Source organism: Eptatretus burgeri, chromosome 3 (genome assembly GCF_056783735.1).
Source record: "Eptatretus burgeri isolate ZD-2024b chromosome 3, Ebu_testis_v1, whole genome shotgun sequence".
NCBI classification, from domain to species: Eukaryota; Metazoa; Chordata; class Myxini; order Myxiniformes; family Myxinidae; genus Eptatretus; species Eptatretus burgeri.
This window is the reverse complement of record NC_140963.1, coordinates 48,729,742-48,745,605: the sequence shown is the minus strand read 5'-3', so window position 1 is coordinate 48,745,605 and position 15,864 is coordinate 48,729,742. Positions and strand designations below refer to the sequence as shown.

The 15,864-nt window shown below is 43.8% G+C and overlaps 1 protein-coding gene and 1 long non-coding RNA gene across 4 annotated transcripts in view; one reads left to right on the top strand and one right to left on the bottom strand.

The window, feature by feature from the left end:
• The window catches only part of LOC147029828 (uncharacterized), a 35,230-nt gene extending 23,164 nt beyond the window's left edge, over nt 1-12,066 (top strand). Inside the window, exon 2 of the long non-coding RNA XR_015056107.1 lies at nt 10,994-12,066. This is a non-coding gene — a long non-coding RNA (uncharacterized LOC147029828). The remainder of the gene's footprint in view (nt 1-10,993) is intronic.
• PECR (peroxisomal trans-2-enoyl-CoA reductase) overlaps nt 11,939-15,864 on the bottom strand; it is a 108,672-nt gene continuing 104,746 nt past the window's right edge. For all 3 annotated transcript variants that reach the window (XM_085873192.1, XM_085873193.1, XM_085873194.1), the window contains one exon: nt 11,939-12,876. In XM_085873192.1, the coding sequence (XP_085729318.1) occupies nt 12,791-12,876 (86 nt within the window). In that variant the 3' untranslated portion in view covers nt 11,939-12,790. The remainder of the gene's footprint in view (nt 12,877-15,864) is intronic.

The window sequence follows — 15,864 nt, the reverse complement described above, 5'->3', positions numbered from 1 at the left end:
AGCATTCCAGTCCATTTTTGCGACGTGTGCACTGTCTGGTACTGCAACCAGATTTACAGTTGCATCTCACCACCTCAAGTAATGATGTTGGAGCTGGTTCTTTGTTGGTCAGGATGGGCAACAATTTATCACCTTGTTTGTACCAGCCCCAATCTTCTGGTGACATATCAGCTGCTTTACCCATCCACTCCTGAACTTGAAGGCACACACGTTAACTATGGTATGCCGCAGCAGCTGATGTTGGTGGCAGCACTTCGGGCTGCACAGGCGAGGTAATGCTGCCTACTTTCTGGCGGAATCGTTGAAATCTGAGGACGTTCAATGTGTCATCCGGGAGACCCTTGTAGATTTGCACCCATGCCCTTTCCCCTGCAGCAACTATATCTGCACGTGTCTTGCTTTGTTCAGAGAACATCAGTGCTTGCTCAATGAAAAGCTTGTTAGTGCTGATCAACTTCAGACCTATCTTTTTTCCAATACCATACAGAGAAGACGTGGTGTCACACCCTAGGATAGCGTGAACAAACAGCATGCAATTGCATACCTCTGCACCAAGAACTGTTTTCATCACTGCCATGTTCCAGCATCTTGGGGCTCTCTTAGCATGTTGTCTGGGTTCTGGTCGGAAATATATACATGGCGTAGATGGATTCACATGCCAGCATAACAGAATGAGGATGTCTGTGTCATCAGCAACCAGGACTGTGGGCTTGATAGGATTTTTGTTAGCAGCGGCAATAGCGTTCTGAACAATGAGTAAGTCAGCATCTGCATTGGCATGTTCAACATAACAGCCCGAGTGACTCAAGTGATCAGCCAATAGGTGGATGAACTTCTGTTTGTTGATAGTATTTGTGAGGAAATCATCTCGCCTCCCCTGGAACAACATGGAACCAGAAACATGGACGGTAGTTGTGCCAATGTGTGTCTGTCCTCTTCTGCGGTGAGTCACATCTTCCGTTGATGGTCCTTCAGGATATCCATCAAATATAACAACAGCTCTTCCATAATTGGATGTGAATACCTTGTGTAGGCCTGACAAATATCATCATATGTCGTACGCCGATTCCAACTCACTATGTCGCAATGCACCTCCATCCAATATGTATTGCACGTCACCTGTTGGAGGGGGTACATCAGGTGACATCAACTTCCACAGTGCATCAGCCAATGCAGACTTTGTTGCAAGTCTGGGTGTCGTCCTGTTCTCAAAAAGTGCAGATGGATAGCTACAAAGTTCATACTGAAACACTTCAACAAGATTGTCGTTCCGTGTGCCTGCAGTAATCAGTCTCTGGAATAGGAGTTGGGGATCAATGTAGATCAAATCATCTTTGATTTTTAGAGCAGTGTTGTGGCTAAGAGGGATCACCTGTTCCTTCTTTCTGAACGAATGTTCTTCTGCTTTTTTACCAATCATGTTTTGAAGAATTTTTTCTCCAACTTCAGATGCCCGATCAGCATTGACTGACTCATCTGCAGTGACTCCAGTGACCATGCTGTACAACTCAGGTTTATCTGTGAATTGGTTTCTTGAGGACAAGTAATGAACCATTTTATGGGTGTCGGACACATCCTTTGTCATTCTGGAAGCAGATGTGTCTATGTGTTCCTCGCTGATTTCGTAGCTGACAGCAGAAAATTCTTGCATTGCCAAGTTTACCTCTGTTGTCACACTATTTGATAGTAGCCATATCAGTCATTGGGTCTCACCCATACCGGCTCCTCGATTCAGACCACCAGTTGTTTTGAGGCTGCGCATCAGCACCTGCTCAATGATAAGGGCAGAAGACAATCCTGCCCAGAAACTCTCTGATCTCCTGACCACATGGAATCCTTGCAAGAAATGCTGATAAACTTCTGGATGCTGCTCCTCCAGATGATCCATTCTCTGCAAATACAGGTGGAGAGACTTTGTGTAGTGGTTATGACCAGAAGCTGCGAGTATTGGTAACATTCTCCGTATCAGAGTCAGATGCATCAACCAATTTCCTGCTCGTTCGGCTCTTAAGAATACTTGGAGGATAGATATCATCTCAACGTATTGTAGCCAAAGCTTGGAGGTACGTGATTTCTTCAAATCTCCTTTGGCCAGGTCCAATGTAGGTGATTTCTCTATTTCGTCAAGGGTTACTTTCCCACTTAGCAGGTCATCATAGAGTTTCTTGGCATCTTGGATCAAAGTCTGGAAGAGTTTGATCACCTTCAGCTGGATTGGTATCCAATTCATCAGCAGCTGCAAATGAGTCATCATTTAGTGCAGAAACATCCTGCGATGTTTTTGGCAACTCAGTCCCAAAGATCTTTGATATGAGGAGCATGTGGAGGGCTGCACCAACCAGAAAATGTCCTCGAACTGCTCTGGCAACTGCTTTGCCACTGAGGATATGACACAGTATTACTTGCATAGACTGTTTCCAGCAACTTGTGCATCCCAGAACCAGACATTAGGTGGCCCATTGCTCCAAGGAAGCTCATTTGAATATGAAAGCCTCCAAGTCGCAACACAATGGATCTAATGACAGTCATTGGTGCTACTTTCTTGTATCATTAGAGCCTTGAGCCACAATGGCTGATCAAAGGTCAGGATAGGTGTGACATTATTACGAGCAGCATGTTCACTGACATACATCATGGTGGAATATATGCATGTTATGTCACCAGGCTCAATGTCCAACATGGGCAAGAATAACATGGAGGACTTTCCTGGGTGGTTGCCTGTTTTGTTGATCATTTGCATCAAGCCAGACCATGCAGGCCTTGGGGATTTGATATTGAGCGATGTATCCCAGAGTAGGTCAACCCTTGTGTGATACTCTGTGTCATACTCCACTAACTTGTCATACTGCATTGGGCAAAGACCTTCAACTGCTGACACAAAATGGTGGATGTTGACTCGACCAATGAAAGCAATATCTTCATTGGTAACTGTAACTCGAGGAACTGAGGTTGTACTGGCTGTGCCAGGTGTTACAGTAGCCATGATGCCCATCCCATGGAAAGTATTATGTCCATCGATGGTGCAGAGGTTATGATCAACGTTATCTGCAATGTATTGTATGAAGTAGTCACTTGATATGTTAGGAATATCTGTGCCTTCCTTCACAGCTGCACTATGTTCAAATTTGGAGACCTCACTATAGCTGCATGTGAATCCATGTTTGTGAAGAGTATCTATGAGGAACTTTGAGCCAAAGTGGTGATGTAGTTGAACTCCAAGCCCAAGCTGCAGAGGAGCTAGTAAGACACGGCGCCGAGTGGCCTGCACCATGGATCGTCCAATTGAGGCCATCTTCCTGTTGCTGTCAACACCAGTGAATACGTCACAGAAATAATTGAACGGACTTTGGTAAGAATGTACAAGCCATTTCTACCGAATCCATTTCTGCGCATATGGGATACATGTCAGACTGTTGTTGAATCATCTTTATGTCATTCTTCAAGAGTTTGGCAGCAGTCTTAATTATGTTGTCCTTTTCTTGTTGAGGGTTTGCTGCCTTTGGTTGAGAATGGAAATCCTGAAGAATACTTGTCGCATTGCTCCACATTGTGACCACGTTTGGTTTCCCATTGATCTCTGTGATGATGACTTTATCTCCGAACTTCTTCTGTATTTGGTCTTTCATGTAAGTGTGACCATATGGTGGAACGTTGGAGTCTGAAAGGAACTCTGCCATATTGTCGATAAGATCTTTTATGGTGGTCTGTTCATCATCATTGTGTTCAAAGTTATGCATTACATCTTTAAATGCTTCAGCTTGCATGACATGATGAGGTCTTCCCCGTTTCATACGTTTCACAGATGTATTATCATCATGTTGTTGAAATTTTACAGGAATGTCTTTGTTGGTTCTGAAATTATTGCTGCACGTCTTGTGATATACGGCATCCGCAGCATGTAAATCATGGACAGCTTTGATTCTCCCCTGGACTGTTTTCGCCCATTCATCATTTGTTTTGTCACATACTTGTAGAACACTCTCCTGGAAATCTAATGTTCTGATGGGTATGAGTTTCAGATCGGGATTCCTGCCTTCTCGGGGATCACCCTGGCCACAAAAGAGGCAGTGACTGGCATAATCAAATAAACCCACCGATGATCGCAAAGATGGTTTGTCATTGGATGAAGGCAGATCACCAAGTCTCTTACGGTTGGATTGCTCTATGTAATGAAGGTTTGTATAAACTTGGTGATAGTTCTGGTGAACATATTGTCCAGGTAGAGCATTAATGTTACTGTGTCTGGCTGTACTTGCTCTATTGATGCCATCACAACCCTTTGCAGTGAGTTGGGAGCTTGGTTGGCCTGACGATATGGATTTCTGGCATAAAACACAACTCAGCTCTTCATACATCATGACTCACCCTGGAAATAGAGAGGGTTCACAATAATACAATGAATACGTGCCTTATCTAGTACATAGCACTGATGGATCACATACATATATCGATCTATTAGCCATGTTAGCCCTGTTAACATTGCTGGAGCAACTGACATGCGGGGCCACATGCATAGGATCGTCGCATCCAAGTTTCACATTTGTCATAACCCAATATCCATTTTTATACCTCCACCAATAACAATATCATGCTTAAAAGTGATTTACCTATATTTATGATTTTGTATTATCTATTTATCTGAATAGAGTAACAGATATCCTGTGTAGGGATATGCATCATCATGTTATGACCAGTGTAATTTAATGACAAATTAATGTTTCATTATTCATCGATCATACTCTGTTTTACAATTTTTCACTTATAATTTAGCCATTTTTATTGATAAAATTAATTATTTTTTTGCAGATTTCCAAATTTTCATGTATACAGTGCCCCAGCTATGCACTGGAATTCTATTTGTGATACCACCAACAACAATAGTCAGTTATCACCAGGATATTAGCTTAAATAATGGCTGAAACTTTGATTAAACCGGTTTCTGGCGACTATTTTGAATTTATGCAAATTAGACACTGTTCCCATCTGTTGATTCAATTACATTTTGGATATGTTATTTCAGACATATTTCTGAGTTGAATAGTGTTGGAATCATTACTATTGCAATTTGTGACGGGTTATTTCCTAATTTGACTGGACTATTGGGTGATGTGCTGTGTCAGGTTTGTGCCAAATGCAACGTTTTGCATGTAGGCCAAAAAGTTCTATCTTGGTTTCGTCAGACCACAAAACTTTTTGCGACATGGCTTCAGAATCTCCAGAATGTTTTTTTGCATACCTCAAACAGGACTCAAAGTGGGCTTTTTTGAGTAATGGCTTCCTTCTTGCCACCATACCGTGCAGGCCAGACTTGTGGAGTGCTTGGGATATTGTTGTCACATGTACACAGTGACCAATCTTTGCCATAAAGAACTGTAGTTCTTTCAAAGTTGCCAATGGCCTCTTGTTGGTGCCTCTGATCAGTCTCCTCCTTACTTGGTCATCCAATCTGGAGGGATGGCCTGATCGAGGCAGGGTCTTGGTGGTACCATACACCTTCCACTTCCTAATGATTGTCTTGCGTGTGCTCCAAGGGATATTCATAGCCTTTTGAAACATTTTTTATACCCATCCTGATCTGTGCCTTTCCACAAGTTTATCCTGGAGGTCTTTTCTATCAGGTCAGGTCAGGTATGGGAGCATGTGCCAGAACAGCACGTCGCTGCGTCCACTTTCCGCCGGTACTCCAGGGGCCTCCGTCTGGCCATCCCCCAGGCAGATGCCAGGCCCATCCCCATCTCCTTGAGATGATGGTCAACCCGTTGCAACCATGAGGCACGTGGTCGACCCACTGGCCTCCTCCACTCATGAGACTCCCTCGCTGAGAGAATCTGGTGAGCAGGATCAGTCAGGAAAACGAGCCACATGTCCATACAGCCGCAACTGACGCTCACGGACTATGCAGGTAACAAATCTCATCCGAGTCTCTCTCAGCAACCGCTCGTTGGACACAAAATCCGACCAGCGATAGCCAAGGATTCTCCGAAGAGACCTGGTACCAAAGGAATTAAGTCTCCGTCTCAGATCCTTGGTCAGAGTCCAAGTCTCGCACCCATAGAGCAAGACTGGAAGTACCAAGGACCTGAAGACTCGGACTTTCGTCCTCCCGCACAGGTACCGGCAGCGCCACACCCCATGATCCAGTGAATCCATGACTCCCCAGGCCCGACCCAGACGTCTATTGACCTCTGACTCGCAGCCAGCAGAGACATGAATATCACTGCCAAGGTAAGTGAATCTCTCCACGACCTCAACATCCTCACGACAAACAGACACAGACAGGACAGCAGCATCCAAGATGTCAGCGAAAGCCTGGATCTTAGTTTTGACCCAAGAAACCCGTAATCCCAACGGCTCCGACTCCTCATTCAGCACCTCGAGGGCCCCCAAGAGGATGTCTAAAGTCTCCGCAAAGATGACTGCATCATTTGCAAAGTCAAGGTCCGAGATCTTGACATTCCCAAATGACGCACCGCAACTTGATCTCTCTGACATCCTCCCTAAAATCCAGTCCATATAAGCGCTGAAAAGTGTGGGGGCAAGTACACATCCCTGACGAACTCCAGTAACAACTGGAAATAAGTCAGAGATGGTACCACCACACTTCACAGCACTCTCAGTACCAGAGTAGAGTTCAGACATCAGATCGATCAGTTTTGGTGGCACCCCACGAAGACCAAGAATCCTCCAGAGGACATCCCGATTCACTGAATCGAACGCTTTACAGAGATCAACAAAGGCTGCAAGCAGCCCCTGCCGAAACTCTCGTCTGCGTTCGGTGAGGACACGAAGTGCAAGGATACGGTCAATCGTTGACCTCTTTGGTGTAAAGCCTGACTGCTCTGGACGCTGGTGCTCAAGCAGATGGTGGCGAACCCTATCGAGAATTATCCGAGCAAAGACCTTGCCCGGCACTGAGAGCAGCGTCACCCCTCGGTAGTTGTTGCAGTCTTGGCGATCACCCTTTCCTTTCCAGAGAGGGACAAGGCCCCTCATCCAGTCAGTTGGGATGATGCCTGTGTTCCAGGCAGAGCACAAAACTGCATGCAACGACACGAGTGCAGCATTTCCACCAGCCTTGAGAAGTTCGGCATGGATGCCACAGATCCCTGGAGCTTTGCCCCGTTTCAACGGGTTCACCGCAGCCCGTGTTTCCACAAGCGTAGGTGGACCACAGTTGATTCGAGGGTCAGCAACAGGTATTGTAACACCCTTGACGTCCAACTCGACAGTTGGGGGATCAGCCTGGTACAACCGCTCAAAGTAACCGGCCCAGCGGGCCTTCACTTCAGACTACTCTGTCAAGAGCCTACCACTCTCTGCTCGAACTGTAGTGCTCTGAGGGATGGGCTTGGATGAACGTAATGCGCGAATTCCCCTGTAAGCGGGACGAGAATCACCTGTCCACAGGTGATGCTCTACCCCCTCACAGATTCCTCGCACATAGGCCTCCTTGTCCACCCTCAGTGCACGTACAGTTTTACGCCTCAGCTCCCTGAACAGCTCAGCTCTGCCATTCAGCCTGGCCCTGCGACTCTGGTCAATGGTATCCAGTGTCCCTTGAGAGACAAAATTCTTCTTTGCCCTGCGGTGAGCTCCAAGGCATCCACCGGCAATATCAAGGACGGTGGTCTTGAAGGTGCTCCACAACTCTTCAGGACCCCCCAAAGCACCCAGACCCCCCAAGTGTCCATTCAGCCTGTTCACAAACTCCTCAGCTACTCTCTCATCCCTGAGCTTGGCAACATCCAGCCTCGGCTGGGATGGTACCATTCTCCAGGATTTAAGGTGCAGCTTTAGAGTTGCTACAACAAGCCTGTGGTCAGTATTGAGGAACTGAGCACTCCGGTAGACCCTGCAGTTCTGGATCATCCTCCAACGACCGTCAATGAGGACATGGTCAATCTCCTTTGCCACACCGCCAGCGTTGGAATACCAAGTCCAGCGATGAGCTTGTGGGCGCTGAAACCATGAACCAGCCACCCTAAGTCCATGACTTCTTGCGAAGTCAAGGAACTTAGTGCCATTCTGGTTCATAGTTCCTGACCCATGGGGACCAACACACACCTCATAACCGTCCCTATCAGTTCCAGTCGATGCATTGAAATCCCCCAAGACTAGAAGCGTATCTCGTCTGGGGCACTGATCAACCACAGACTCGAGCGTGGCGTAGAATGCATCCTTCACGGTGAGATCACTCTCCTCAGTCGGAGCATAAACAGAGACCAGGGAAATGACACCTAAGGAGTGACGAATCCTTAATCTCATAATACGCTCGTTGACCGGTGTTACCTCAATTATCATTGGGGTCAGCTTATTGGACACAGCTACAGCAACTCCTTGGGTATGGTAACCATCAGAGCGACCAGACCAATAGTAGGTGTAACCACCCACCATTATCTCGCCGCAATCCGGTCTCCGAACCTCAGAGAGAGCTGCAATCCCGATGTCCAAACGCTTGAGCTCAGATGATAACAGAGACAGGTGATCATCCTCTCTTAGGGATAGGACATTCCAGGCACCCACCCGAAGGGACCGCCTCAGGTTAACCCAAGGAGACCGCCGTCTGGTGGACGACACCTCAGCACCACTCCGACACACTCTCCCGCAATCTGACCCAGGGATGTTACCCCGTGGTTTCCCTCCTATCAAAGATTGTGGGTCCCGAAGGCTTTGCCCCAATCCCGTCATCCGGTGAGCTGCCCTGCGAAGGGAAGCTGCACAGGAGGTACTCCCACGGAGTGGGTTTTCAGATTTTTTTGCGTTTTTGCGTTTTGCGGAATGAAGGGTTTTACGGTGGCCGGAGTGCAAATCCTGCCACCAACCTCCTAATAAGAAGTAACCCAACTGCAGGAGGACGTCTGCAGACACAGTTGGGCACTAGATATGGATGACCGTTGGCTCACAAGGAGCTCCTCCGCCCTTTGACAGGTTTTGTTTTTAATCCTGCTGGGTGTCCATATCCAAACACCCTCCTCACCAGAAAACCTGGTGGGCGAGACGGTTTAGTCGCCGACAACCCGACCATGGAACAGGTTAGTACAGGTTTACATGGTACCTGTAGCAGGTCACAGATCGAACCTGACCTGACAATATTTTCTATCCTGGAGGTATCATGTTTGAGTCTATGTTGTGAAATACACTATCCAATAGAGGAAACGTACAGGAACAGCTGATTTTATTCTGAAATAATCAGAATCTCTACAATTTAACACAGGTGGAGAATAATTAACTTGCTGTGTGATTTTGTAGGTGATTGGTTACACCTGGGCTAATTTACATTTGCTATTATGGAGGGGAGGGTAGGAGGGTGGTGGTGGACACTTATCCAATGAAGATATTGTGGTTTTGTATTTTTAATTAATTTTCTGAAATTTGTAGAATTTGTTTTTCACTTGGAAGTTGTGGATTACGATGTGTAAATAAAGGTGGAAAAAGGTTGATTTAATGCAATTTAATTCCAAGCAAAAAGGAAACAAAAGGTGAAAATTTTGAAAGGGGGTGCAGACTTTCTATCAACACTGTATGTATTTGTATCATTCACCATGAAAGTACCATCCAGTGAACCCTCCCCTCTACTTCATGAACAATCCTTTTGAAGGTCAGTCACTCAACATTTTGGTTGAACGACGTATCAGAGTTTTCCTCAAGCCAGTCGATGATTGTGCAACCTCCGTCGTGCCATGCCTTCCCTTGGTAAATCTGAACTTGTAACGTACACTATCATGACCATCCACAGCTTAATGCTCTGCAGTTAAAGGCCTTCAAAATACTTGGGATCCCTCACAGTGAAACTTAATCTGGACATGTTTTTCACATTGTATTGCAAACAGGTTCATGGATTCTTGGTCCTCTACCACCACCTTTCTGATCTTGCAAGAGCAGTGAAGAACTCTGCCAATTTGTGATTGTCAGTTGATTTTTTTTAATACTATTTCAGATTCCCATCATGTACTGCCTTTTTGGCTGCTGGTTGTATCATTGGTCTGGGGCGTGGCGATGCCGCTGATGCAGTGCCCCTATTACCAGTATACTGGTGCTCATTTCGCCGATCTCGGAGGGATGATAGGCTGAGCCAATCCTCTGGTGTTAATTCAGTGGCCAACGGGGCTCAAACTCAGGACCCTAATCACTAATCCAACACCAGGCTTACTATTTCAGGGAAAACTCTCATTATCCAGGCTCATGACATCTCCACTCATTTGGTCTTCTTTTTCTCATCTGTCAACTTCTCTTCCTTCCAGGATATCTGTTCATTACCTCCTCGGGTCCCTCTAACTGCTTCCCCCATTAATTAATACTCATCCTCCCCAGGTTATTGTTTTTCTCTCCTGTTCTTCCACATATTTTCTTTGTTATTTACCTCTGCCACCAAAGGTGGATAAAGGTTATGTTTTCACCCCTGTTTGTCTGTGAGGAGGATATCTCAAAAGTTATGGATGGATTTGGATGAAACTTGGTGGACATGTTTGGATGTGTGACAAGGACTAGTCCATTAGATTTTGAACATCCAGATACTATAATTTTTTAAAAAGTGTCTCTTCACCATTAAGAGATAAGGGTGTAACAAAATTCTGGAATCGTATGTTAATTTTTTTTGTATAACAAAGCTCTGGAATCGTTAGTTAATTGTATAGTTTTGTTTTTGTCAGAAAATTTGGGAATCAAAGGCTTTTATTCCAGCAAATGTTCAAATTGTAATCTGTGGTGTGTTTTGCAGTTATAAACTCAGCGATCTGTAGTTTCAACGACTGCATGCAGTGTATCCATACTGATTTTGTTACATTCCTCTTGAATACGTTCTTTCAATGCCTCTATAGTTCCCAGATGGATGGCATGCACAACAGATTTCAGAGAAAAAACAATTTACCAACGATTCCAGAATATTGTTACACCCTGCACAACATGATGTCTCAAAGTTGTGGACATGTTGTGACAAAACGAGGTGGATGAGTTGGTTCGGTGATGAGAACAAGCCGATTACATTTTGGTTCAGGTCCGGATGCAGATCCAGCCTGTCGGTGGAATTCAAAACGTAAACTCTTCAGCCTGGCAGAGGTATGTGTTCTACCTGTTCAAGCTTTGATACAGCTTACTCACCTGTCTGCCTCTCAACCTTGTTGTTGTTGTGTTTTCCAGTGTTCCTGTATGAACCTCGGCTTTGTTTTTTTAAACTTAATTTCTTGAGATTTAACTATCTCTGCCACCGAAGGTGGATGGGGGTTATGCTTTCACCCCTATCTGTGTTTATTTGTTTGTGAACAAAAATCTCAAAAAGGTGTGGACGGATTCGGACAAAATTTGGTGGAGAACTTAGGTATGTGACACCGATCCGATAAAATGATTCGATTTCAGTGAAGATCTGGATCTGAGAAATTTTAAGTGATTTTTCACCAGAGGTAGGGCCAAAAACACAGTAATGACATCTGTGTGTATATATATATATATATATATATATATATATATATATATATATATATATATATATATATATATATATATATATAGTTGGATATCTCAATAAGTTGACATATTCGCATGAAACTTGGTGGACAGGTTGAGTATGTAACAAGGAAGAATTGATTTGATTTTGGTGAAGAACAAAATTCTCAAATCCAGAAAGTAATTCTCCACCTTTGAGTGATTGGGCTAAAACAACATATAGCATGATGTCTCAAAAAGTTGTGGACTGAGTTGGATGAAACTTGGTGGATGAGTTGGTTAGGTGACAAGAACAAGCCGATTAGATTTGAGTTCAGGTCCAGATCCGCCCTACGGTGGAATACAAAATGTAAAGTAATCAGCCTGGCGGAGGTATTTGCTCTACCGAGTGCTCTTGGAGTTTATAGATGTATCTTTACTGAAGGTGAGTTAAAACATGCTGTTTAATATAAGTTCAACACTTTCTTGCCTTTTTTATTTATGAGAGAGGGAACAGCAAAAAGGGAAGGATTTTTATTTTATTATTTTTTATTTTTAACAAATCAAAGTTGTTCAACTCCATTTGCAGAAACAGGATATTCCACATTCACAGTGATAACAGTTATGAATCAATTTTCATTTATTCAATAAATTTAAACATTTTGTTATACAATCATACCTATTGTACTGTTTTGCGTTAAACTACGTTCAAAGAAAGAAAACCCGGTCAAACGGCCCAGAAGTACTGTATGAACCAAGGAAACTCAACTGCTGCGAAGTCGTCACTCTCGGGACATCAGCAAGCGTCTCCTTACAGGTATTTCCCACTTGTGCGTTTTTGTTCGTTCATTCTTCCTTGCATATGTTTTTTGACAATTTTAGACCCATGTCTGGAAAACAGCCTGCAAGTGAGTGCTATTCCAAGTTAACAAGGGAAAACATTAACATGGATGTGAAGATGCAGGTGTTCAGGACAAGGTAGATGTTGGTCGGTGAATGGTGTTTACTCCACCAAAATTCAGAAGGAACACGGGACACAGAAGGAAGTTAATGAGACTGATTATAGAATATAACCCGAGTCCAAGGCAATGATTTTTTTTTTTCCAGCTGCAACACAATTCACTTTTTTGGGGGGTTTTTTTCCGATAAACTTTTGTTTTTAAAACTCGGCACATAATGATATTCAATGAAGCCATCCTATGGTGTTCATACCTGAATTCATATAGAGTATATGCTCTCAGAGAACCTCTCTATCGGCATGATGTTATCAACAACCTCTTGCAGCACAAATTTCACCCAGCACTCACTCCTTTAGAAAGCATCCTGAGCATTAAAAGGGGTATGACAGTATTTTTTTTAATTTTTTTCTTTGTTATAGTTTTGCTGGCAATTTTCCAGGTGAGGTTGTACTTCCCTCCTCACTTTCTTTGGGACTTGATGCAGGAAGGCGATTATGATCTGCAACAATGACAAGAGATATCTTGCAAGTCATAATTACACAAAAAGTAAACTTCTGATATTTTAAGTATTAATCTGAATTAACCAAGATATGTATATACATAACCAAAGAGCAGATATACAGCTGGCAGGACATTGAGCTCTCCAGCTTGATTTGAATCTTCACCCACCGATCAATATCCACTCTGATTTTTCACATGCAAGTCATTGTATCAATGTGTTCATTGTCCCTCAGAAGGGTTCTAACCTTGAGTACCTGTCTGCCAGTACTGGTTTGTGGATGTTAAAGATTCCACCTTGTCTTTTGCAAAGATTAGGCGAGTTATCACCAGCACACTTCCGTGGAATATTGGGCCTGACCAGCTAGTTTGTGAATGATTGCTCAAAAACATTATGCAACTGACCCCACAATAAGGTGTGTGTGCGTGCGTGCGTGCGTGCGTGCGTGCGTGCACAACTTTCAGCTGGGGCATTCCATGTCAAGTGTACACAACCTCCCGCCACTAATACCTCATTTTCTCCCCATATGTTGGTCATTTATTCACTTGGGTGAAAAAACTCAAAGTACCAAATTTTAGACCTGTGGGCCCATGGGGGCCCATTTTTTAGTCCCCCCCCAAATTTGGGCACCCCTGGCTGGCCCACAATCTTCCAGAGGCCATATCACAGGTTGAAGTGGTCCGATTCGGCTGATCTTGGTGTCAAAATGCTCGTAAAAGCGAGATTTTTCGAATCGCGTGAAGTAAAATCACTCTGAAACAGTAATTCAAAAAGTTATACTTTGGGGTGCCCTTTGACCTTGGGCCCCCGCTCCCCAGCCAAACCGATGGTCCCGATTTTTTTTTTTTTTTTTTTTTTTTTTTTTTTTTTTAAGTGTGAAAATACCCCTTCATATACTCCAATACCTCAGCATAAATGAAAATGGGATCTCAATGGGTTCAAGTGTGATGATGATTTTATTGTTCGGGGGACTTGGGTGCTGGACACACAATACGCCACAATACATATAATAGCACAATATTTGAACACAAGATTTCCAATACACTATATCAGTATATTGTACGTAAATTTTCCACATGCACATGCAGGAACTGGAAGCGATACTAGTATGAGTCAGAGTTTTACCTCGCATATTATAGTCAATATTTTTTGCCAACCAATGTTTTATTTGACAGCTGTGTTTCTTTTTTTACTGATTGTGTAGGTTCCACCTGGAGCAGTTTTTGGTTCTACGGAAAGAAGTACATCAATGTCTAAACTGCAGTGGTCTTCAATGTCAGGAAAAAATAAACTATTTGCGGGCCCGTTTGGATGAAGAAAATTCACTTTCACTTTCACTTCATGAGTGTCCTGAAAGGCTTCCATGATGCAGGCAAGCCACCATTTTCCATCATAGTGCACTGTGACATAACCTGAGAGTTTCCCGTTAAAAGTTGGTGTAGATTTTGAAATATGACTCGATACGGTGTTCCTCACTAAGGCTGAATTCGCGTACTTGAAGTGCAGTTTCAGAAATAGGGATGAAAGCATGAAGTTTTTGAGTTCCAGCTCTGGTTTTGGCCGTTTTTAACCTTTCTTCAAGATTTCGTTCCTCCTCGTCATACGCCTCTCGGATCCCGTAACTGAACTTCATTTCATTCAAACCATTTTCAGCAAAGGCGAAAATATCTTTTGGAGAAATAATTTGACTGTCGTAAGGTCTACGCAGGCTCTCACGTGTTGCTTCTCGTTTCACTGTACCTCCCACGCCATCTGAAGGACCCTTGCCATGATTTGTGGCAAAAAATGCCATTCTGCGTCAATACCATACTCTGATTTGTGACGACATAGGTTTATGAAGGCTTTGCAATTCTTATATTGGCCAGCGCAACCGTCTGAGAAATAGTAGTTTCTTTACATTTCCAAAGCAAGATTTCAAGTGTTCAATGAGCATTCTTTGGAAGAGGTGGACTGAGACAACGTCGTGAGTATTGCATTCTGATACAATCGTGAACAAACTGTGGTTTAATTCGTCATCGTCCGAATTGAAATCGTAAACGCAGGGGTGAATTGTCGCTTGAAAGCAGTTCCAATGGAATCCTTGAGCCGCATCCTGTACGACAAACGAATAGTTCTCTGAGAAGTCTCCAATAATGACATTCTCCTTCACCAATTTCGTCTTTCTTATTTTTCAGAAACTGAGATTGGGCCTTGGCAATGTAGTCGTGTCTCACGAATTTCACCACGCGTTCACAGAATTGATTAATGAATTCTTCCAAAGGCAGGACCATGGAGCTCAGTTCAGATCTGTCGCTGGATGTCCACCATTTAAACTGATTTTCATCAATATCCTCCAGTTCATAAGCACTCAGTCGCTCGGTTTTGAAGTCTTCAATTGATGGGCAACTTTCACAAGTTCTGAAATAACATGCCGGTTGTGCTGGGTTACAAACTATGCGTGCTGTCACATGATGATAGCTATCTGTGGCATTTTGGATCCAAACATCATGAGTTTCACATTTTGATGTATCGTACATAAACATACACTGTGTGTACCGCCTGAACCGGCCAGGGTTTGGTTACGGCAGATTTCACTTCGTCAGGCAATATTTTACCCTGTTTGCGATTTGGAGACAATAGCATACCATTTTCTTTTTCTAAATTTTTGGCTTGCACAACCATTCTTTGGGAGAAACTGAATTCACTCATCATCCCTCTGATGCTCATATTCCGAGCAAATATTGTCAGTATACGTATTTGCTCTGAACGGCTCGAAACAACGTATTTTTCTTTCAGGCTTTTGATCACCTCTGGCATGCAGTTTTCATCACATTTTGATGCTGTATTTTGTGTTTTCTCCGCAGTGCTTGGTCCAGCAACTAGTTCTAATTTCTTTCGCACAGAATCTTCCACTTTACTTCACTTTTCGGGAACGTACCCTGGGTTCCTTTCCGCCTTTCGTTTGTCAAATGGGCTTTTGCCTATCATCGATAACGACTGGTTTAATAG